Source organism: Rhinolophus sinicus, chromosome 15, assembly GCF_057876585.1.
Source record: "Rhinolophus sinicus isolate RSI-liver-muscle chromosome 15, RSI-T2T, whole genome shotgun sequence".
Taxonomy (NCBI): Eukaryota; Metazoa; Chordata; class Mammalia; order Chiroptera; family Rhinolophidae; genus Rhinolophus; species Rhinolophus sinicus.
Genome location: NC_142515.1, coordinates 78,021,745 through 78,044,998, shown reverse-complemented (window position 1 = coordinate 78,044,998; position 23,254 = coordinate 78,021,745). Strand labels below are relative to the sequence as shown.

General features: G+C 48.7%; 1 protein-coding gene across 6 annotated transcripts in view; it reads left to right on the top strand.

Moving 5' to 3' along the window:
- Positions 1-23,254, top strand: part of ARHGEF18 (Rho/Rac guanine nucleotide exchange factor 18) — an 84,965-nt gene that overhangs the window by 47,576 nt on the left and 14,135 nt on the right. For all 6 annotated transcript variants that reach the window (XM_074337756.2, XM_074337758.2, XM_074337755.2 and 3 more), the window contains 7 exons: positions 15,383-15,521; positions 16,366-16,478; positions 16,613-16,753; positions 18,242-18,492; positions 19,982-20,107; positions 21,719-21,836; positions 22,697-22,945. In XM_074337756.2, the coding sequence (XP_074193857.2) occupies positions 15,383-15,521; positions 16,366-16,478; positions 16,613-16,753; positions 18,242-18,492; positions 19,982-20,107; positions 21,719-21,836; positions 22,697-22,945 (1,137 nt within the window). The remainder of the gene's footprint in view (positions 1-15,382; positions 15,522-16,365; positions 16,479-16,612; positions 16,754-18,241; positions 18,493-19,981; positions 20,108-21,718; positions 21,837-22,696; positions 22,946-23,254) is intronic.

Below are 23,254 nucleotides of genomic sequence, written 5' to 3'. Positions count from 1 at the left end.
TGTCCTAAGCTGTGATTGCCGTGACAGTGCCGGGTCAGCTGGGAGCAGCCCAGCCCCATTACTCCCCTCCCAGTGTTTTAGGATTTCACATCGGCTGGTGTTGAGCCCAGGCCATGGTCGTATCTGCATTCAGGAAAACGTCTGTCTTTAAGAGCCTGGGTATCAGCGGCGGGCATGAGGGAGCTAACAGCTACCACTTGCTCTATTCCTAGAGTCTCTAGATTTCTTTCCTCATTTAATCCTCCTAAGAGCCCCATGAGGTAAATTCCACTTACTGTTTTGCACAAATGACTGAACAGTCTCGGGGGACTAAGTAATTAGCCAAGATCACAGAGGTAGTCACAGCAGGTGACAGAGTCAAGATTCAAACCTCCATTCCACCTTATTCCGCAACCTGTGTTTTGGAAGAGAATGAGATACCGTGTTTCCTGAAAACAAGACCTAGCCGGACCATCAGCTCTAATGAGCCTTTTGGAGCAAAAATTAATATAAGAGCCGGTATTATTATATTATATTATATTATATTATATTATATTATATTATATTATATTATATTATATTATATTATACCCGGTCTTATATTAAAATAAGACCAGGTCTTATATTAATTTTTGCTCCAAAAGATGCATCAGAGCTGATGGTCCGGCTAGGTCTTATTTTTGGGGAAACACGGTATACCAAAATGTGCCTAATTCTGCAACCCCATATTTGGGGACAAAAATCTAAAGTAGTGGATCTTACATAACCTAATAGAAGCTGGCCATGCTCATAGTGACGCAGTGTTGGTTTTGGGTGGCACCAAAAATTGCTGCCATCTGCTTTGAGTTTTTTTCATACTTTTATTTTGAAATAATTTTAGATTTTATGGAAGAGTTTTAAGAAAGATTATGCAGAGAGTTCCCATATACCTTACACCCAGCTTCCTCCTATGACTAACTGTTTTTTTAAATTATAAAAGTCATACGGTCACTGTAGGAAATTAGGAAAATAGGAAAATAAGGGAAAACACCCATAATCTTTTGCAACTACAATTAGTTGTTATTTTGTTGTATCACCTTCCAGGATTTTCTTTCTTTGTGCATATTTTCCTGCAAAGTGTTGCACTGGTTGGTGCAGTACTTTGGTGATGCATATCTGAGTCATAAAGCATAGCTAACCTTTGCCTCTGTAATTCGGTCTCTTTGAGACTTGTGTGTGTAACTGGAAGACATCGAATGTCTGACAACAGGGAAATGATTAAAGTGATACTTAAAGGCCAAGCCCTGTGAAATATGCGAAACATTTGTATAGTTACTGTGGTTACAAACATTCACACCCATGCAAATAAAGATGGGGTACGGAGACATTTGTAAGTGGAAGTGGTGGTAAGAATGCTGGTTAATTTTCGGTTTTCCATTTTGTTACATGGGAAGTTCACTCTTGTACTGTTAATCAAGAGGGATCAAATTCAGGTAACAGTGACGTAGGTGACATTTTTTCATGCGCCCTTATCAGTGTTTCATGAGGACCGTGTCTCATGAGCCAGGAATCCTTGCAAGTGAGAGGTTGGAACCACATTTTGTGCTTCAGGACAGTAATATGCAGCTGGCTGGATTTATGCCCAAGAATGTTCCACTTTGTTCTTTTTTTTTCCCCTAAGATGACTCACCTGTAGCAGTTTGCCTTAGTTAGTTCTTATCTATATTAAACAAGAATAACTTAGAGAAATGCCATCTTAGCATTAAATATTAATTTAGAAACGTACTTTATTTACCATATAATAATTAAGCTGGCAGTCCTCCCCCACAAAATAAAAAAATCCTTTGAAGTGAAGGTTTATTAAGAATAAGAAGTCACTCCTAGACAGTGTACCAGATACGTAACCAATATCTGGAGGGTTGGGCACTAAAATCTAGCTCTCTGCCTGACCCTCCCGTTTCAACCTCAGTTTTCCCCTTACACAAAATCAGAGTCATGTTTTTCTACACATCACGTCACAGAAACGACGCTAGGCTGCTTGAGGGTACACTGAAACAGAATGAACTGCTTCTGCGGCATAAAGGTCTCACGTTAATGTTTCCAGTTAGCAACGTGCATGCTTCATACCACGAAGCTGCTCGGTATTCTGAGAGGAAAAGCAGCTTTGGCTGGTTTTCATGGAGACTTGTGGACCCCAAAGTTTTTCTTAGTGTGCTAGCAAAACGGTTTTGGTTTTTTTCATCATAAGTCACCTAGCAGTGTTGAAAGATTCTGAAGAGCCTTCTGAATCTGAAAGGTAACTCAGAGAATTCTGGGGCCGGAGAAGCCTGGGGGAGACCAAGTCCTGATCTTGAGGGCTGGAGATAGGACCACCAGTGCCCCCCCCCCCCCCATTTTTTCCCTGACAAGCTAGAGGCCACAAGTCCCATAATCCTGACTGCAGACAAGTAGTGTGGGTCCCTTGGGCCTTCCAGTGGACACAGAACGTCAAAACCTGCCAGGAAGGCCCACACGCTGGGCTGAGGGCAGGCATGTGTGGCCTGCCCCCCAAGGGTGGGATGTCTATGAGCCTGTACGGCAGGGGGGCTGTCCTTGTGAAGTCAGGGCAGCAAGCATCCCCCGGGGAGCCAAGGAGAAGAGGGGGCTGGCCGTCAGCTTGCAGGGTGCCCCGGACGGCAGGAGCTGGGTCAGCAGACACCATGGAGTCCCAGTGGGCAGGGGATTCATTGAGACCTGAGCCGTGAGGTTGACAGTCACTCCCTGACCGTGTCCTAGCCCCACCTTCCATCAGAGTCCAGTGACCACACAGCCTGTTAGGTAGAGATTTTTATCTTAATTTTACCAAAGAAAATAGCCCTTAAGGCAGCAGGTTGTCTTTAAAGTAAAATAGCCAAGAATGGGCTTACATCGGGCCCCTCCACCCTCACCTTTGGGTGCCCTCCCTGATAGGGACCAGGTCTGTGTACCCATGAGCGGGCTGTCCGAGCACATAAATGCAAAGCAGTATCATCACCCAGAGATGCTGACACCTGACCCTTGCCCTCGAGGAGGTCAAGGTTCAATGAGGCAGTGCAATTAAAGCCGTCAGATGACACAGGGTTAGGGAAGCATGCAGGAAGGCCTGGAGAGGGGGGGTAGGAGGCCCAGAGGGACTCTGGCCTCACCCCAAAGCCAACCAGACAAAGGGGCACCTGGGCTGAGGCACCCAGGGGCTCTGAGGCTCCCCAGTGCTCCATGTCAGCGTGGTTGGGGTGCAGAGTGCGCATGGTGGTAAGAGATGCGTCTGGGGAGGGGCCTGTACCCCAGAGAGTCTGGCCATGAGTCCGGACTTTACACCAAAGCCACTGGCACGCCAGTCAGGTGTGTGGTAAGATACTCAGGCAGCAGGTGGGGAGGGACAGGAGTAGCAAGTCTGAACGGGCCACCAAGAAGGTCACAGCCTTGGCTAAATGACCAGGGCTTGTGCTGCTGGCACAGGGGATGGACCTACATAGGTGGAGAGCATGAGTCGGGGCCACGGTAAACATGGGGAGAGGATGGGGGGTGCAGGGGAGGGGCACGTCTCCTGGGCAGTGAGTGTCCAATCCCAGTTCCCTGGGGAGGACCATGTGTCCTCAGTGCACCACGGCGCTCAGTACAAACCTGTTGAATGGGTACTAAAGGAGCTGAGAACTCAGACCCTCCACCCCCTATGCTCACCAGCAGCTAGGGCTACAGCACTTGACCAGGCAGACACTGACCAGCTCTGGGAAGTTTCTGGTCGGTGGGGAACACGGACAATATGTGCTATGATGCTAGAAAGTTGGCCTGGGGAAACATGGGACAGGGAGACCCAGCCACTAATAAGAGTTTATCCCAGGAAATTATTCAGTGCCGACGAAGTACTGCATACAAATGTCCATCACAGTTTTATTTACAACTACATGAAATGTTGGGAGCACCCCCGAATGTGACATTGGAGGAATGTTGCTATTTAATAAATGGATTTACAGCCATTGCAAAAGATTTCTGTGAGAAAGAAATTGTAAAAGACTTCCGAAATATATTTTACAGTATGGCAAAATGTTTCAGGCACCATCTCGAGCAGAAAGGCCAGGGGCAGAATTGTACGTTCAGTGGGAGCTCACCCTCGAACTGTGTGAAGTGGTCATTTTTGTGGGTCAGCAGTGACGGTTCGCAACAAGAATGGAAAGAAATGTGCTAAGACAGGAGTGGTGGTTCTTTCTGGTTCGTGAAATACCAAGTGGTTGCTATTTAATTATTCCTTAAAACTGGAAATTCCTCGTCTGCACTAACGTCCCCCCACAGGAGATCCTGCGTCACGAGGACCACTGCCCTCTGGCCTTGGCTTCCGTTCCTCCTAGCGGCATCTCTGTTCTTCCTCCTTCCTCTCAGGTCTTGGCTGGTTGGGGTCCCTGGTGGTTTTGTCAGCCCTATGAGCTCCCCTTGGCCCGAGCCAGCCTCACGGTGTCCTCAGTCCACTGCATCCCACCCTCCGTGGTGCTTGTCACAACACAGCTCTCCGGGCCACTGCTGCCCATGAGCCATCTACTCATTGAAATTAGTCCAAGATAAACTCCCCAGCAGGCTTGGCTGCCAGCAGCTGGGCCCTCCTGCCTCTTGTCACCGCCCCGATGTTGATACAACCCAAGATAACCTCTGTGCCCCACACTGTTGATTTACTGAGACTGCTACAGTCACCCAACAACCCCCATGCCCCGCACCCACCCACCTTTGCTGAATCTCTTGACATTTCCATCGTTGTAACCTGTCAACATCGTTTTGTGTTCACTTGTCTCCCTGTCTTCCCTTCTAAACATCATCTGAGGCAGCTCCTCCTCTGCGTGTCGTCTGTGAATCTGGTGTGCGAGCCTTCTGTGATCTCATCTCAGGCAAGATGGAGGACAGAGCCCTTTGGCATCCCACTAGAGACCCTCTTTCTACTTGAGATCGGTCAATGTGTAGGATTCCACTTATATGAGGGAACTAGAAGAAGCAAATGCTTTGTGACGGAAAGTAGAATGGTGGGTGCCAGGGGCGGGGGGTGGGGGGACTTGGGTGCAAAGTTTTTGTTGGGGATGATGAAAAGGTTTTGGGTAGAGACAGATAATAGTAGTGATTACACAATAGTGTGAATGAAATACAACTGGATTGTACTCTTACAAATGGTCGCGATGATAAATATTATATATATTTTCCTGCAGGAAAAAAAATACATAAAACAAGAAGGGATACCCAACGAATAAATCCTCAGTGCCCTTGGTTCCAGGAGAGGCCCCCCAGCTTGGCAAAGAGCAGCCCCATTATGAGTCCAAGTGGACCCAGGGGTTCCTTGGTCACAGGTGTCCTGTGCTAGCAGCAGGGTGCGGGAGGGGCCACGTAAGACCCAAGGCCCTGCCCAGGCCACCAGTTAGTTTCCTGTCAGAGGTGCTGTTTCGAATCCCTCCCTGGAGGTGCTTCGTTTCAAGCTGAACTGAGCTCGGGGCCGACTGGTAGCTCTCTCGGCCAGGAGTCATTCCTTGATGTCCACACATTTGCTCGTTTCTGTTTTACATGGTGACCCCCTCAGGATGCTGCTGCACAAAATCCCCCATTTTCCACCCAGGAAAAAGTCTTGCTTTTGGCCAGCTCTCAGTAGGGCAGCCACACATCCTACTGGATTGCTCAATTTATCTTCCTGTGTTTTCTCCTCGCTTTTTATACTTGTCACAATCTTGTTTGTCTCCCCAAATAAAGGTACTTTGCAGTGAGCTCCCCAGGCATTTCTGATTTTCTTGGTAACCCTCTCTGAATGTTCTGAAGCCTGCTTTCTTACAAAGAACCAGTCTCAGATCCTCCTCCTTGGCCGTTAGAACATCTGTCTGAGGTCTTGGTTGCTCATCCAACACCTTCTCCAGTAATCCTTCTTAAGAGGTCGTGCCCTTGGTCTTCCCTCTGAGAGGTGAAGGATGGTGGGGAGAGGAAGGCTGCTTGCTCTTTCTGCTGAGGCATCCAGTGAGTGGTAAGAGAAGTTCTGGATCTGAGGAAACATGGTTTTATTCATTGTTGGGTGCTATGGACTGAATTGTGTTCCCCGCAAATTCCCACGTTGAAGCCCTAACTCCCAGTGTGATGTGTTTAGAGGTAGGGCCTTTGGGAGGTGATTCGGGTTACATGAGGTCATGAGGGGGGGACCCCCTGATGGAATTAGTGCCCTTACAAGAAGGGACACCAGAGAGCTTGCACTGTGTCTGCCATACGAGGACACCGTCTGCAAGCCAGGAAGAGTCCTCACCAGGAAATGAATGTGCTGGCACCTTGACCTTGCACTTCCCAGCCTCCAGAACTGTAGGAAATAAATTTGTGTTGTTTAAGCCACCCGTCTATGGTATTTTGTTATGGCAGCCTGAGCAGACCGGGACAGTGGGCATGAATGTTCTATTTTTTCTGTTGGTGGTACTTTTGTTTATTTCATACTTTTTCTTTTGAAATCATTTAGACTCACAATAAATTGCAAAGATAGTACAGAGGGGTCATGTATCCCCTCCCCCCAGTTTTTCCCACTGGTTACCTCTTAGGTAACTAGAATAGGATGTCAGAACCAGGAAATTGATATTGTGACAATGTATGAGCCTTCTGTGCCATTTTATCACATGTGCAGTTTCCCATCACTACCACCTCCTTCAAGATCCGGGACTACCCATCACCACAGAGATGATCCCTGAGCTCGCCCTTCATGTCACACCCACTCCCCTGCCCCCCACCATTGTTCAGCCTGGCAACCGCTAATCTGTTCTGCATCTCTATAACTTAATTTGGTCATTTCAAGAATGTTATATGCATGGAATCATACAGTTACGTTTTGAGATTGGCCTTTTTCTCTCAGTGTAACGCCCAAGAAATCCATCCAGGATGTTGCGTGTTATCAATAGTCCTTTTCCTTGCTGAGTAGTATTCCATGTGTGTGGATGAACCACAGTTTGTCTAACCATTTGCCCAGTGAAGGGCATCGAGGTTGTTTCCAGTTTTCTGTCTATTACGAATAAAGCTGCTATGAATAGTCATGTACAGGTTTTTGTCTGGACATGAGTTTTGCATTCCTCTGAGATAAATACCCAGGAGTGCAATTATTTAGTTTCCTTTATCAACTGTCCAGCTATTTCCCACAGTGTCTGCACCATTTTACATTCCCACCAGCAACGTACAAGTGATCCAATTTCTCTACAACCTCGCCAGTATTTAGAGTCGTCACTGTTTCGTATTTTTGCTACTTTCTGGGTGGTTTTATTTATTTTATTTTTTTTAAGGTTTTATTGGGGAAGGGGAACAGGACTTTATTGGGGAACAGTGTGTACTTCCAGGACTTCTTTTTTCCAAGTCAAAAACTTTTCCAGGACTTCTTTTTTCCAAGTCAAGTTGTTGTCCTTTCAATCTTAGTTGTGGAGGGCGCAGCTCAGCTCCAGGTCCAGTTGCCGTTGCTAGTTGCAGGGGGCACAGCCCACCCTCCCTTGCTGGAGTCGAACCGGCAACCTTGTGGTTGAGAGGATGCGCTCCAACCAACTGAGCCATCCGGGAGCTCCAGCGGCAGCTCAGTTCAAGGTGCCGTGTTCAATCTTAGTTGCAGGGGGCGCTGCCCACCATCCCTTGCAGGACTCGAGGAATCGAACTGGCAACCTTGTGGTTGAGAGCCCGCGCTCCAACCAACAACTGAGCCATCCGGGAGGCAGCTCAGCTTAAGGTGCCATGTTCAATCTTAGTTGCAGGGGGCAGAGCCCACCAACCCTTGTGGGAGTCGAGGAATTGAACTGGCAACCTTGTGGTTGAGAGCCCGCGCTCCAACCAACAACTGAGCCATCCGGGAGGCAGTTCAGCTTAAGGTGCCATGTTCAATCTTAGTTGCAGGGGGCGGAGCCCACCATCCCTTGTGGGACTCGAGGAATCGAACTGGCAACCTTGTGGTTGAGAGCCCACTGGCCCATGTGGGAATTGAACCGGCAGCATTCAGAGTTAAGAGCACGGAGCTCTAACCGCCTGAGCCACCGGGCCGGCCCTCTGGGTGGTTTTAATTTGTATTTCTCTAATGGCTAATGAGGTGGAACATCTCTTCACCTGCTTTTTGACTATCTGTTTATCTTTGGTGAAATGTCTTTATTTTCATGTCTTTTGCTCATTTTCTAAATGGGTTGTTTGTATTTTTACAATTGAGTTTTGAAAGCTTGTTAAATATTCCAAATACTAGTAATTTGACAGATGGCAGTTTGCAAATATTTCCTCCTGCTCTGTAGGTTGTCTTTTCATCCTCTACCAGGGTCTCCCACAAGTGAAAGTTTTTAATTATGATGAAGTCAGTTCATAGGTATTTATTGCTTTTGTGGATTAGGTTTTTGGTGTCATATCAAAGAACTCTTCACTATCCAACCCCTGGTTCCTAAAGATTTCCTTGTATGTTATCCGTAATAACTTCTATAGTTTTACATTTTCCATTTCAATCTGGTCCATTTTGAGTTCACTTTTCTGAAAATATGAAGTTTAGGTTCAAGTTCATTTTTACACCTGTGGACCTGGGCGTCATTGTTCTAATTCTTCCAGGATTATCCATAGAGTAACACAGAATATGGTTCATGGTGTTGTGATTCACAAGTACAACACAGTTTGAACTGCACGGCTACACTTATACGCAGATTTCTTTTCAATAAATATATTGGAAAATTTTTTGAGATGTCCTTACTACCATGAAGCATCATATCGACTACACTAGGCTACCAGAAAGCAGTCATATTGCTGCTTTTTCATTATCAATGCATGAGTCATTATACCTGTAAATAAATATTAATTATTTTAATATTACCTTTTTATATTTTTACGTCAGTGTTAGTAATACATAGAACACTTACCGTGTTTCGTATCATATAAGACAATATTGGTGTAGGTATGACAGATGACGAACTTACGGTAGTGCTAAATATAGCACAGAACTGTAAATATGTCTTTTATGATTTTCTTAATAACATTTTCTTTTCTCTAGCTTACTTTATCGTAACATTACAGTATCTAATACATATAACTTACAAAATGTGTGTTAATCGACTGTTTATGTTATCAGTCCACAGTAGGCTATTAGTAGTTAAGTTTTGGGGGGAGTCAAGTTATGCGTGGATTTTTGACTGTGCAGGGGTTTCCTGCCTCTAACCCCCGCATTTTTCAAGGTTCAGCTGTATATTGTTCGATGAATGGCATAGCCTGTGTGTCCCGTATGGTATTTATGCAAAACATACATACTTGCTATTATTATCCTTTTGCTCTATGTGAAGGACTTTTCAACACAAATCTCAGTCATTGTTATTAAACATTATTTTTCAACTTATAAAACTATTTATACCAGCAGCAATTAACTGTGGATGGTGGCATTATGGATTATTTCTACTTTTATACCTTTTTGTGATTTTTAAGTTTCCGACACACATAGTCAAGAAGATACTTTTTTTTTTAAATGGTGTTCTCTAAGTTTAACGTGATGGGGGGGGGGCGTGTATTTTTTTTATTGGGTAATATCAGTTTCAGAGAGTATTCTTTCGGGCTCACACTATCTCCTGAGCCTCAAGATGCCTTTTTTTCCTTTGTCCCCTGAAGCATGAGGTTAAGAGGTTTTTTTCCTCCTACATTTTTATTGGTTTTTTATACCATCTTGCTTGTGTAACATCAAAATGAAGCAGAACAGAGAAATCAATGAGTTGTCTTGGCATTGATTTATTCTGTTCTCAGGTGGCCGAAAAGTCAGGAACTGTGAACTGAAAACTTCATCTTGTATTGATTTTCTTAATTGTCTCCCAAACACTCGCGCTTGCTAGAACTCTCCAGAGACAGGCGACACCCCAAGCCTGAAAGAAAAGTCTTTGCTGAGACAAAGGATGGGAGGCAGGGAGGGGACACAGGACCTCACTAAATGCTAGATAAGAGAAAACAAGCGGTTACTTCAAGGCTGAGCCTTTGAAACTGCAGCGCAGCTAGAGAAGGCTGTTCCTGCCTAAAGATGCCGCTTGTCTAGTCTGTTTGTGTGGCCATGGCGAAAACTGCTGGTACCTCTGTGCCAGGGCTCAGCTGCCTTCGAAAGATGTTTGCAGTGGCATTCCTATCAAGCAACAGGATGAAGCTGCCATTTAGAATATAAAATTCTTGCTTGAAAGTCGATTTTTCTAGATGCCAGTGTATTTCAAGATGAGAAAGGACAATTGAAAACTAATTAATATGGTCACTTGATGTCTTATTGGTCTTCCTCAAGAAATGACTTTCAACAGATTCGTAACTACTAAGTGTTGTTCATGGGATTTCCTTGTGGGGTCCTTTCCTTGTGCAGAAAGAGGGCTATTCCTCACGGGAGTGTGTTTAATAGCTTTATTGAGACGTAGTTCACATACCGTCCAATTCATCCATTGAAGTGTACAGTTCGGTAGCTTTGAGTAGGATTCCTGCCAGGGTTAGGGAGGTCGTGCTTTGTGTTAGAGGAGAAAGTTCATGTCTTAAAGGATGTAGGGTAGACCAGAGTTCACATGGGGAGCATAACTACACTAGAAAATAGCCCCTATTAATCTGAACTTCATGGTATGTTATCCAAGTAAAGTAATTAGGTAGGACCCCGCTGTCTGTCACACAAGCTTAGTCGTCTGATTTGCTCAGAAACCACTATGCGGTTCAAGAGACAAAACAAGGCTTTTAAAAAAAATCGTCACGGGAACAGGCTGCCATCTGTGTTTGTTGCTAAGGACGGGGTGTGTTTTTCCTCCGGGCAAAGCACTTTTTCCATTTTCACTGTTCACTTCTTATTTTTGTCCCTGCCTGTCCTCTGGGTCCCCTTGTAGAAAGAGCTCTGTGGTATAGTCACCGCCGGGTGCATGCCGATCGATGGCCCCTCTCAGCAGTGGGCAGACGGTGCTAATTAGGCTCCGAAGTGGTTTTTATGGCAGTGCAGACGGTGGGTGGCAGCGCTCTGCTGAAGGCCGCTCTGGGGCCAGATCCCAGCGCCACACCACTGCCCGTGGCTGGCTGCTTTAGGAGACATGTGTGTTCCTGTCTCTCTCACAGCCGAGGTCACAATGACTAACTCATACCGTGTGTTCAACTACCAAACGGCCTGATCTGCTCCTGCAGAAAGAGGGCTATTCCTCACGGGAGTGTGTTTGTTTAATAGCTTTATTGAGACGTAATTCACATACCGTCCAATTCATCCATTGAAGTGTACAGTTCGGTAGCTTTGAGTATACTGAGAGCCCATGCAGTCCATTTTACAGCCCCAGAAAGAAGCCCTACACCCATTAGCGGCCACCCTTCAATCTTCCCCCAGTCCTAGGCACCTGTTAATCTCCTTTCTGTCTCTATGGATTTACCCATCCTGCACATTTCCTGTAGAGGGAATCTACAATACGTGGTCTTTGTGGCTGACATCTTTCATGCAGCTTATTTTCAAGGTTCATCCTCATTTTTGCATCTATCAGGGCCACACAGGGAAGCACCAGGGCGGGTCAGGAGGCAGAGGGAGGGAGAAGAAAACAAGGGCAAGAGCTTTTATTGTGGTTTCCATCGGGCAGAAAGGGTGAGGCAGGGTAAATGGGATTAGGATTGGCCCGTGTGAATAATTTCAGTGGGCTCTGGCACATGGGGGGCTGTCCCTAATCATCCAGCACGTGGCAGGTGGGTGTGGGCCTGGATATGACAGCTCCGTGAAGGAGGTAGCTGCAGGTGTGGGCTCGGGACTGGTTGGTTTGCATGTAAAAGGAGCTCTTTCTTAGATGACCATCTCTGGAAACTGCCTACTCCTGGGAGGGTGGGGGACACAGATGTCAGAGCATCAAAAATACAGAATAATAAGACAAATGAACACAGCTGCTCTGTGGTGGAGGTACTGACTCATGTCTTGATCAAGCAGTTATTTCAAGGCTGCGTGTGTTAGAGAAAGGGTCAATGGATGACTGTCCGTCTCTTTAAGTCTTAAGTAGCTTGAGGGGAGTGATGGTTGGACTGTTCCAGAGGAAAACGAATAATGTTTCTCAGTCGGTCACATGGCCACCAAAGGCATATCATTAAACTTTTCTATAGGAAGACCCCCCAAAAAAATAGAAGGGCATCTCAAATGCTTTTTGGAAGTGTGTGGTTACTCAGTTTTAAAGAAATACAAAGAATATCAGAGTTCTGTGGTGTGTGTTTGAGCAAACAAAGGCATTCTAAAATACAGTAACGTCTCATTTAAGGCTTTTTAATATACAGCCGATCCTCATTCACAGAGTCTGTGTTTATGAATTCCCCTACTTGCTAAAGCGTATTTGTAACCCCAGATCAATACTTGTACGGCTATCGTGGTCTTTCTCAGACACAGACAACCAAAAACTTGAGTGACCCAGTGCGCACTCTCCCAGCAAAGGCTCATGCTGGAAGCAGGTGTCCTTTTTGCACTGTATTTAGTGCCACGTTTTTTGCCTTTTTTTTTTCTGTCCTCTTCGTTGATGACTTCATGGTTTAAAATAGCAAGCATAGTGCTGAAGGGCTGTCCAGTGTTCCTAAGCGCAGGATGCATCTCACGGAGAAAGTACGCACGACAGACACGCTTCCTTCAGGCACGAGTTAGCGTGCTCTTGGCGATGGGTGCCATGTTACGAGATTGACAGTGTATATTAAGTCAGGCGTCAGTCAGCAGAGGCACACATAACCCAAGGTCATGTAGCGAGTGACTGGTTGCTGAAAGGATAGCTGGAGGCTCACAGGAGCCTCGCCCTGGATTTCTCCTACAGGTGGTGCTTCAGGATTCGCTAACGCAGTGCCCACTGTGACATCACTACTACAAATCATGAGAATTCGACTGTAACTTTTTATTTTGAAATAGTGCATGAGTCACAAGAAAGTGCAAAATTGTCGAGTCCCTGCGTACCCATCACCCAGTGTCCCCCAGTGATGATGTAATCATAGTCCATTGTCAAAACCGAGACACTGATACTGGGACCATATTATTAACACAGGGACAGGCCCTATTCAGATTTTGCCATTTGTTACGTGTGGGCGAAAGGGGAGAGTACAATTCTGTGAAATTTTATCCCATGTATAGATTTAAGTAACCAACACCACAGTCAAAATACAGAAGCATTCTACCACCCCAAAGAAATAATCATTACCTTCTTTTATGGTGATAAATTATATGTAACATGAAATTGTACCATTGTAATCATTATTAAGAGTACAGTGCAGTGGCGTTAAGCACACTCACATTGTGGTACAACCATCCCCACCATCATCTCCAGAACTTCCTCACCTTCCCAAACTGACACTCTGTCCCCATGAAACACTCACTCCCATCCCCTCCCCCAGCCCCTGGCACCACCATCTACTTCCTGTCTCTACCAGTCTGACTCCTCTGGGAGCCTCATGTAAGGGAATCACACAGTGTTTGTCCCTCTGTGTCTGGCTTATTTCACTGAGCATCATGTCCTCAGGGTTTGTCCACATTGTAGCAGGTGTCAGGATGTCTGTCCTTTTTAAGGCTGGATAATCTTCTTTGAAAAAATGGTTTCTTGACCTGTTCTGTGGGAGGCACTGCCCTCCATTCTGTTGGGGAAACAGATGATGAGCTGAATAAATAAGTGCACTTGACCCTTGAGCAGCGCAGGGGTTGGGGTGCCTAACCTTTGGAACCAGAAATTCTTTGAAGGTGTTTATGGTGACTTTTTCTTCTGTGGACTATTTGATTAAAGCAGAATCCACCCCTCTTCAGGCAAGACCGCAGATCATAGGAACAGTCTGTCGGTGGTACCAGGATGCTGGGCAAAGGATGCATTTCAGGATCTGTCCCATATTTGTGCACTCAGGTCATAATAGCCTGGGTGGGGTTTAATGTGGTGCCGAAATGGCAGGAAATGCCTGCTCTGGACCGTGAAGGCCTCGGTTTTATGATTTGCGCCTTTGTCCCTGGGAGTTCGTCTATGAGTGACAGCCTCGTCATCTTTGTCTGCTGTAATAATTGTTAGCCGCTTACGACCACAACATCGCGACATTTGGAGTCACTGCCCAAATGGGATTGTCACCATGCTGAGCTCTGATAAAAAATGAATAGCTGATTTAGAATGCTCTGTGTGTGTAAAACGGCGTCACACCACTTATTGGGTTGTTGTTTTTTATGAGCTGTCTTCATTACTCCTCTACAGGAATGTTCTGTCGGACACACACCCACAGGCACACTTGCCGCCTCCCTAAATTTCCACCTGAATTAAAACTCACTCAGCATGCTGAACCCCTCTCCCCAAGAAAAGCTCCTGAGAGAAGTACATTTTCTTGTAGGGCCAGCCCCATGCCCGCCCAAGGGTCATAGTCTCACTGCTGCTGAGAACCAGAGTTCCAGCTGCTTTCTTCATGTAACATAGAGAAACCAGTGGGTGGGTGCTTTGGGAACCCAGGAGCCAGGTAGGGAAGGCCACCAGCAGATTTCCTGTTAATGCTGCTGTTGGAGGAAAGCTTTCAAATGTGAATAAATTAACCTAGCAGCCTGGCTCAACTAGGCTTGAGTTAGATGGTTACGTTGTGGGGGGTGGACCAGCCTGATTAGTGACAGCTTGGTTTTCTAAGAGTTGCATCTTTCCGGCAGTGGGAAATCACAGGCTATGTGCTTCCTAGTAGCTCAGCTCTTAAATTAGTGAGCAGATGAGTGCGGGCAACCCTTTGGGTCCCCTGTTGCACGTTAGGTTGGTTTACAATCGCCTGTGAAATAGGATCAGAGCCTGTCATCCACTCTGGTGGTCAGGTTGTGTCCGAGTGCTTACGGACTGTGGTGCCTGCGGCTCACACCATGCCCTGTGGTCTCGGTCTCAGTCATCCTGACATCTGATCTCAGATTCATTAGTCGTACGTGTGATGTCAGCACCAGCCACACCAAGCGCAGACTCCCGACTTCGTGATATTAGCTTCTTTACAGTGAACAGAAACTGCTCTCTGCTTTTGACCCCCTGCTAAGACAGAAGGGGTGTCAGGATATTTTGTTGTTATTTTACCAAAGGAGAAAATATGATGTGATTTGCGCCCTAAACGGTCTCAGTGGGGACCAATTTCCTGCCCTCCAGACCCGCTGCTTCAGCCAATAAAGTAAGAGAAGACGCAGCTTTACATTTCTAGAAGGATCCCAGGGAGGTATAAGAACAGCGCACTGCGCAGTCTGGGAGCCCCGCCGTGAACATGGGACACGCACATTCCAAAGGCAGCGACAGAGACAACGCTCTCCACAGCCGCCCCGACCTGTCTTTCTATGGCTCCTTTCCTAGGAAATGGAGCGAGAATGTCTTTCTAGATAACGAGCTGCTGACCTCCAAGATCCTGTCGGTCCTGCGGCCGCAGTCGGAGCAGGGCTTCCGGACAGGCCACCTCCACTACCCTGCCCACTTTCTCAGCACCAACTCTGTCTTTGCCTCCGTCGCAGCGTCCCTGAAGGAACACCCGAGGAACACCCTCTTGTCCGATGGCAGCCCGGCCCTGTCCAGGAATGTCGGCATGACGGTCTCGCAGAAGGGGGGTCCACAGCCAGCACCCAGCCCGGCGAGAACGGGGCCGCGACTCGGGTAAGCCAGGTCCCCTCTCTGCTGTCAAGGGCAGGTGAAGGGAGGGGGCTCAGGGGGTGCCGTTTCCTGGGGACCCTGCCAGCAGCCTCTCTGAAAGGAGACCCTCAGGGGCGTGTGAATCTACTCATGGGCCCCCAGCCAAGCAGTGAAATTCCCATTAACACTTGTTTCAGAGTCATTCCTTTTCTTTTTCAAACAAGGTGTGTTCTGGGTGGGCTGGACCATTGGAGCCATTTTGCTTCATGCTCTTGAAGGGTCCCTTTGTGTACTCAAGATGAGGCTGGAAGTTCCCAAGGGGGTTGCATCCCATTATTTATGCCCTAACCCAGTGTTCCAAGAGCTTCGAGGTGGTTCTCTTAATAGTGCATTCAGCAGTGCTCAGGGAGAAAACATGTTACAAAAATGTTGTCGCGGTGATCCCTGCATGAGTTGGTGGGGAAAGGAGCTGATTATCTTTCTGCATTAGAAAGGATTCTCCCTCCACCCTTGACTGAGTGAGGCTGTGTCCACCTAACTCTTTCTGGAAAGAATTTCAGGGGCTCCAGTGGCCAGTAAAGGAAGGATATGATTAACACACCTTTACAATGTACCTGAACATTAAAGTTAGTTATGAAAGAAGTCCTGATGTTATGTTGGCAGATAGTCTCCTGATTTTCAGAAGTGATCTGTGGCAAAGTTAAGGCTTACATTGAAATCCGGAAAGTTCTCAGATAGTATTTAAGCGGATTAACAGTCTAATTTGCATTCATAAAATGGGGCGTGCGTGCGTGTGTGTGTGTGTGTGTGTGTGTGTGTGTGTGTATTTCGATTTTTTGTAGTAATTGTTTTTATGATTTTTATTTAGACTAGTCACAGGAGAAATGGATGAAGCCGACTCTGCATTTTTGAAATTTAAGCAGGCAACGGATGACTCCCTTTCACTTACATCCTCGAATGCCGAGTCCATTTTCGTAGAAGGTACAGTCATCCCGATGCTTTCACAGATGTCACGGGGTCCCCATCACTCTGGGAAGTGCTGGGACCCACACCAGTGTGTACACGGGACTCAGGCTGGGCTGGCCCCAAGCAGTGGCCTCTTGCTCTTTCCCCAGACCCCTATACTGCCTCACTGAGAAGTGAGATTGAATCGGACGCCCATGAATTCGAGGCCGAGTCCTGGAGCCTCTCCGTGGAGCCGGCGTACGCAAAGAAACAAAAGAGGGAGGTGGTGAAAAGACAGGATGTGCTTTACGGTAGGAAGCCCTCTGCTGCCACACCAGCCTTCCACACTTCTTTTCCTTCTTTCTGTAAAGATTTGTTCCACTGTGGAGTCTGGGCTTCACTACCGACTCTCCCTGAAACTGTGTCACCCGCTCCCTGCTCCCCCAGGACAGCCTTGCCTTCCAGGCCTGACTCACGCTTACCTTGTTGGTGACCCTGAGAGAGAAGACCACCCCAGGCCTGTCCCAGCTGTCCCTCGTGACCGCAGACAGGCCTGAACGTGGCTATAATTGGGGGGTTTGGAGGCTGTCCCTCTCTCCGTGTGGGACTGTAGCAACAGCTCCGTGGTGGGCACCCCTTTCCACTAGCCGTGGGCAGCCACTGCCCTGAAATGGGATGTTGCAGGATACAATGAAAACCACAGCTCCCAGACACAGCGCCTGTGCCTGGGCCAGAGCTGCGCTGGATGCCCCACCTATGTCCTGCCAGGCTCCAGGACCCCTACAAGCTGGGTGCCAGAGGCCCAAGGCAACCACAGTGGAAGCTGAGGCCTTTCTCTCCCTTAACCCTTACTGTTCATATGGTCCTTCTTCCATGGGAACTGTCCCCCAAAACTGACAGTGTTGTGTCACCTGAGGAGGAATTTTCCTGTCCGTTGTCGGCATTCTGGCATTTCTAGAAACGTCCTTACTTTTTATCCCACATGGCAGGTCCAGCTCCGGGATCCCCACACCCCAGTCAGGGGTGTCCACGGGCGCCCACTTCCTTCTGAGTTTCACACCCTGAGCTGCCTGCCCAGGCCACCAGGTTGGGGTGGGGGTGGGGCAGAGAACGCGAGTGGATGCTTCCTCCCAGGGCCCAGTCCAGGCCAGAGATCCTTCAGAGAGGGACGGAGAGCATCAGTCACGCTTCCATCCGGGCGGCCGGCTGCCGCGTTGTCTCAGCCCTGGGCAAACACAAACCTGGGCGCAGTGCTGCTGACTTGGTTTCATCTCTAACAGCTTCAAGGCCTTGATTTGAATGACAGGAAAACTCCAACACAAAACCTGGTCTTTCTTTGCCGTTAACAGTGAATTAAAATCTCACTTGAGCTCTGCTTTTGCATCAGTTACCGTCTGGGTCTGGCCCCTGACGTGCACAAATGTGTGAATTGCACACCCCAAGGAGTGGTGTTCATCCGAACGGCGTTCTGGCTCCAAACAGCCTTGAGACGCCTTCGGCACAAAACCCTCCTCTGAATGTGAGGTCCCGGCACACATCCTGCATCCTGCCTCTCCAGATGCCACCCCACGCCTCGCTGCTCCCTCAAGCGGGGGCCCCTGCAGCACCGGGGTGGGGAGAGTGGGAGGCCTGGCCTTTGGGTAGCAAGGCCACGGGGGCAAGGACTTCAGCAGAGAACTGAGAAGCCAGCCTGGCATATGGCAGGCGGGCAGGACGCACAAGTGCCCCCGTGGATCACGGGAGGAGCGACGCCAGGGTGTGTTCCCTGCGTGGGTAAGTCCTGTCCCCGTGCCCCACAGAGCTGATGCAGACGGAGGCGCACCACGTACGGACACTGAAGATCATGCTCAAAGTCTACTCCAGGGCCCTGCAGGAGGAGCTGCAGTTCAGCAGCAAGGCTGTCGGCCGCCTCTTCCCGTGCGCGGACGACCTCCTCGAGCTGCACAGCCACTTCCTCTCTCGGCTGAAGGAGCGCCGCTGGAAGGCCCTGGAGGAAGGCAGCGACCGGAATTACATCATCCAGAAAATCGGGGACCTCCTGGTACAGCAGGTGGGCACGGCTGGGATGAGCCCCCGTCTGGCTCTGTCCCTCATCAGTAACAACAGGGACAAGGCCCTGTATTGTGATTTATAAGAAGTATGTATTTGCTCTTTGTCCACAGTTCCTGGCTCACAGGTCCCAAAACCCTTGGAATTTCCTAACTGGTGACAGCATGAAGGTGTCTTAGGTTATGTGAATGAGGCGACTTTTAGAAAGCTCCTAAGGATAGGATCTGGATGCCAGGGGAGCCAACCACGTGGTTAGAGGGTTGGAAGCTGGAGTCCCACTCCCCGACCTTGGGGGTGGGGAGAGGGACTGGAGGTGAATCAGTCATCAATGGCTAATGATTTAATCAGTCGTGCCTCTGTAATGAAGTCTTCATAAGAACCCAACAGGACAGGGTTCAGAGAGCTTCCGGGTTGGTGAACACGTGGAGATTCGGGGAGAGTGTGCCCGGAGAGGGCATGGAAGCTCCACCCCTTCCCCCATAATTGGTCCTCCCCCTGGCTGTTCCTGAGTTGATCCTTATTAAAGGCAGTGGTGATCTAGTAAGTAAACTGTTTCTCTGAGTTCTGTGACCCACTGTAGCCAATTAATTGAACCCGAGGAGGGGATCACAGGAACCTCTGCTCTATAGCCAGTTGGTCTGAAGCACAGGTGACAAGTGGCATCTGAAGTAGGGGGAGGACAGTCTTATAGGACTAAACCCTTAACTTGTAGATGCCATCTCCTGGTAGATAGTGTCAGACCCTGCTGTCATCTGAGAATTGTTGATGTGGGGGAAACCCACACACACACATTGGGATTGAGTCTAGGAACCCTTTCGCCCCCATTTATTGAGAGCCTGCCTCCCCAGAGCACAGCAGTCCTGGGCCGTTACAGCTGTGTGTGCAGCTAATCTAGCAACACAGAGACCTAAAAAGCATATGCACTTGTCCAAACACTGTCCAGTGTTGTGTTCTGGGCTTTTCTTCGGTTGGTTAGCTGGTCTTTATTTTTTGGTTTTGGCGGCTGTGTTTTTGGCTGTTAGAAGCGTATCTATGGACCAGAGCCACCTGTGGGAGGGATGTTGACCCTGAATTGACTTCTGAGTCAACTTCTGAGCCTCAGCCAAGATTGTCAGAGGGCACCACCACCACTCGCCTGACCTCAGAGTGATCCAAGCTTCCCGAGTCAACTCGTTAGAATAAACTGGAAGAATACCTCTTTTGCTTCTAAATTTTTCTAATTTTGTTCAGCTTAAATTTATGTTTCCTTCTCGGAGTTCAGGATGTCGTCACAGCATCTGTGACATCGTAAAGCCCATTAGCAGAACGTTTTCTCGTTTTACCTTTATTGTGCCTGTACTAAAGCATGTCTCTGCTTGAGTATGTGTTAGAGAAGAAAGTAAAATTGCAAGTGAATTCAGTACTTACTTTACAGAGTCAGATGAACGACATGAAAACGTTCCCTGGCGGTTTTCGTGTTTCCTTTCAGTAACATCTCCACTGTCTTTCAGTTTTCAGGTGAAAACGGGGAGAGAATGAAAGAAAAATATGGTGTCTTTTGTAGTGGCCACAATGAAGCAGTCAGTCATTACAAGTTGCTGCTGCAGCAAAATAAGAAATTTCAAAACTTGATCAAGGTAAAAAAAAAAAAATTATTTTTTAAATTAACACATGCTTTTCACTGTAGTTCCCTCCCCCCCTCGCCCCACCCCCACCCCCCCCACACACACATACACGCACGCACACATACACATACGCACTCACACACACGCACACGCACAGCTGTTTGCAGATCTTCAAATTAAGGCGCCAGTTACAAACCAGTGATCTTCACATTTTTATTTTCATTCTTAACCATGAACTCATTCAAGAACATGTCAGTGGAATCTTCTGGAGAATCCCAAGGTGTAAAAGCAAAGCAGACCTAGAGCTTTGTTCCTTGACACAAGGGTGGCCCCTAAGATGCCCCTGCAGGCCCCAACATGGAACCAGCTGACCATCATTCCTCAGGTTGTTGAGGTGACACAAGTGTCGTTCCACGGGGCCACCCTGCCCTGGGAGCCGCCCCCTCTGGAGTCACCCGTGGTGCCTCGGACGCTCCGACTGATGCAAGGCATTCCTTACTCTAAACCTTTGTCCCCTCCCTTGCCTCCTCCCCTCTCTGGTCCCCTATGTCCTCCATAGTCTGTGGAATGACCCACACCCATCTTTTGCCTAACAGAGTGTGGACACTCAAAGCTCAGAACCAAAAACGCTTCACCCAGCCTGAGTCAGCTGGGTCGGCCAAGGCTCTCCCTCCTGCTCTCTAGAAAGTGCGTCCGGTTGAGGCCGCTAGGCTCTGTCCGCATGGCTGTGTGGTGGCCCCGGGACACATGGCTCCAAAACAGCTTCATCCCCTGTCGCCTGTACCCTGAGGACTTTCTTCTGAAATGATATTCTGTAACTAATGGTCTGGGGTTCAAATGATGCGTTTTCAGTGTCACTCCATTATCATCACAGTGGATGGACGCGAAAGGGAAAAAAAGTCACTTTAGGGCCTAAATTCATCTGGTGACAAGCATGGGACAGGCCACCCAACATCATGAGCCAGAAACACTTAGAAAGTGGGAGGGTTCTGATGAGATGAAGGAGACCAAGAGAGAGCGAGTTTTGTCCCCAGAATGTCACACATCCCACAGTGACTCTCCTGGTCCTTTCTGCGATGGCTGGCATTCCTGAAACTCAGACGAGAGTGGTGGGAGCAAAGAAGGAGAGCATGTGGTGTGCTCAGGAGAGCGCCGGAAGCTGCTCTCAGCCCCCCACCAAGAAACGGCTTCCGGTGACCACTTCTTGGGTTCTTAGCTAGAGGTATGTATCAGAAAGCTGCAGGGAGCCGGTTCAGAAGGCACAGGCCTTGTCTGGTTCTGGAAGGTCCAATAGCCGTCAGTCCGGGTCAGGATCTTCACACGCATGTGCGCACGTGCACGTGCCTCGTATAGTTTTCCGGGTCATTCCCGTGGCCGCCCCCTGGCTGGTTCTGCTTTCTTCTCCCCTGCTGCCTTGGGGCCCCCTTTGTAGGCCAGGCTGCCTTTGCTTTTGTTGCCTTTGTGTGTATCCTGCTTTTACATTTCTGGTGACGCAGCAAAGAAAAGGTTCCCGTGAGCCAAAAAGGAAGGAGCCCCCGGCCTCGGTACCCGGCCAAGTTAAATCCACTGATTTGGCAGGAAGTAAGACGTCAGTACGGCATGGTTTTGTTTTCTATTTCATAGAAAATCGGCAACTTTTCCATTGTGCGGCGGCTGGGCGTGCAGGAGTGTATTCTTCTGGTCACTCAGCGCATCACCAAGTACCCCGTGCTGGTGGAACGCATCATCCAGAACACAGAAGGTACCGTCGCTGCCTTGCCCGTCGGTGTTATGCCGGTGGTCTCTGTCGCCCTGCCCCCTGTTGTAACCATTGCTTTGGACACATGCCCCTCTGTGATTTGTCTTTGGTTCTCTGGATGTTGCTGGGCTCGGGGACCATTCACTGAGTTGTCACCAGGCAGAATCACTGTGCAGGGTGCTGGGGCTTCCAACCAAGAAGGATGGGAACTGGGCCTCACGGGCCTGCTGTCACCCCGGCCCCTGGCACAGGCTGGGCCATAGCAGGCCCTCACTCAGCATCTGAGGAGTGGCTGCGTGATGGAGAAAGTGCCCGTGTTAGGGTCACTTCTGAGTGACCCAGACAGAAAAGAGATGGTTCCTGTGTTTATGAGCAGTGCCACAGGAGGGCCTGCCGACAGCATGGAGGGCAGAAGGGAAGGGGCACGAGACCCAGAGGCCAGGGCAATGCTGACCACATCTCCCTCATTTTCAGGGGACTTGGGCCACGAAAGGCACATCCCTGGAGAGGGAGGAGCCCACTCTTGGTAACAGCAGGAGGTGGAGGGAGTGTTATGCAAAGCTGGAGGGCATAGGGAGTCTCTTTACCAAGGGGTGGCCTTTACATGTGTCACTGAATTGCACCTTAGCTTCTGCATTCCACAGAAGCTCTGTGTTGGTAAGAAAAAAACAAACAAATGCTGGGCTGTTGCATTTATTTTGGAGAAGCATTTATATCTGGGGAGATTCAAGTTGGAAGGCAATTCTTGAGGGTCCTCTGAGCAGTGGCCTCAGGGAACCTCCCCAGACCCTGTAGTGTGTCCGCCTCTGTCACGTTCGTGATCGTGGACAAAGGAAAGCGCTAAAACTCTGCTGTGTTGGCAGCTGGCTCCGAAGACTATGAAGACCTGACCCAGGCCCTGAACCTCATCAAAGACGTCATCTCACAAGTGGACGCCAAGGTCAGCGAGTGCGAGAAAGGCCAGCGCCTCAGGGAGATCGCAGGCAAGATGGACCTGAAGTCCTCCAGCAAACTCAAGAACGGGCTGCCCTTCCGCAAGGAGGACATGCTGCAGCGGCAGCTCCATCTGGAGGGCACGCTGTGCTGGAAGACCACGTCCGGGCGCTTGAAAGGTGAAGCCCTGCCCTGGGCCCCCTTGGACGGGTGGCCCCTTCATGGATTGATACCACTATCTAGAAGTAGTGGGTGCCCTCTGGATCCATGGGCACCATTTTGGGTCTGTGGGTGCCGGCTGGCACAGAGCCACCGCAGCCTGGCTGCTTCATGGCTAAAGGGTGGTCGTGTGCTGAGTCAGTAGGAGCACAGGCAGCCACTGTGGAGTGAGAATGAGACAGTCACCCCAGCACGCTCCTCCAGTCTCTGAGATGGTGTGGCGCACACCAGGAGGGTCCCTGGATGAAGAGAGGTGGGGATTCGTTGCC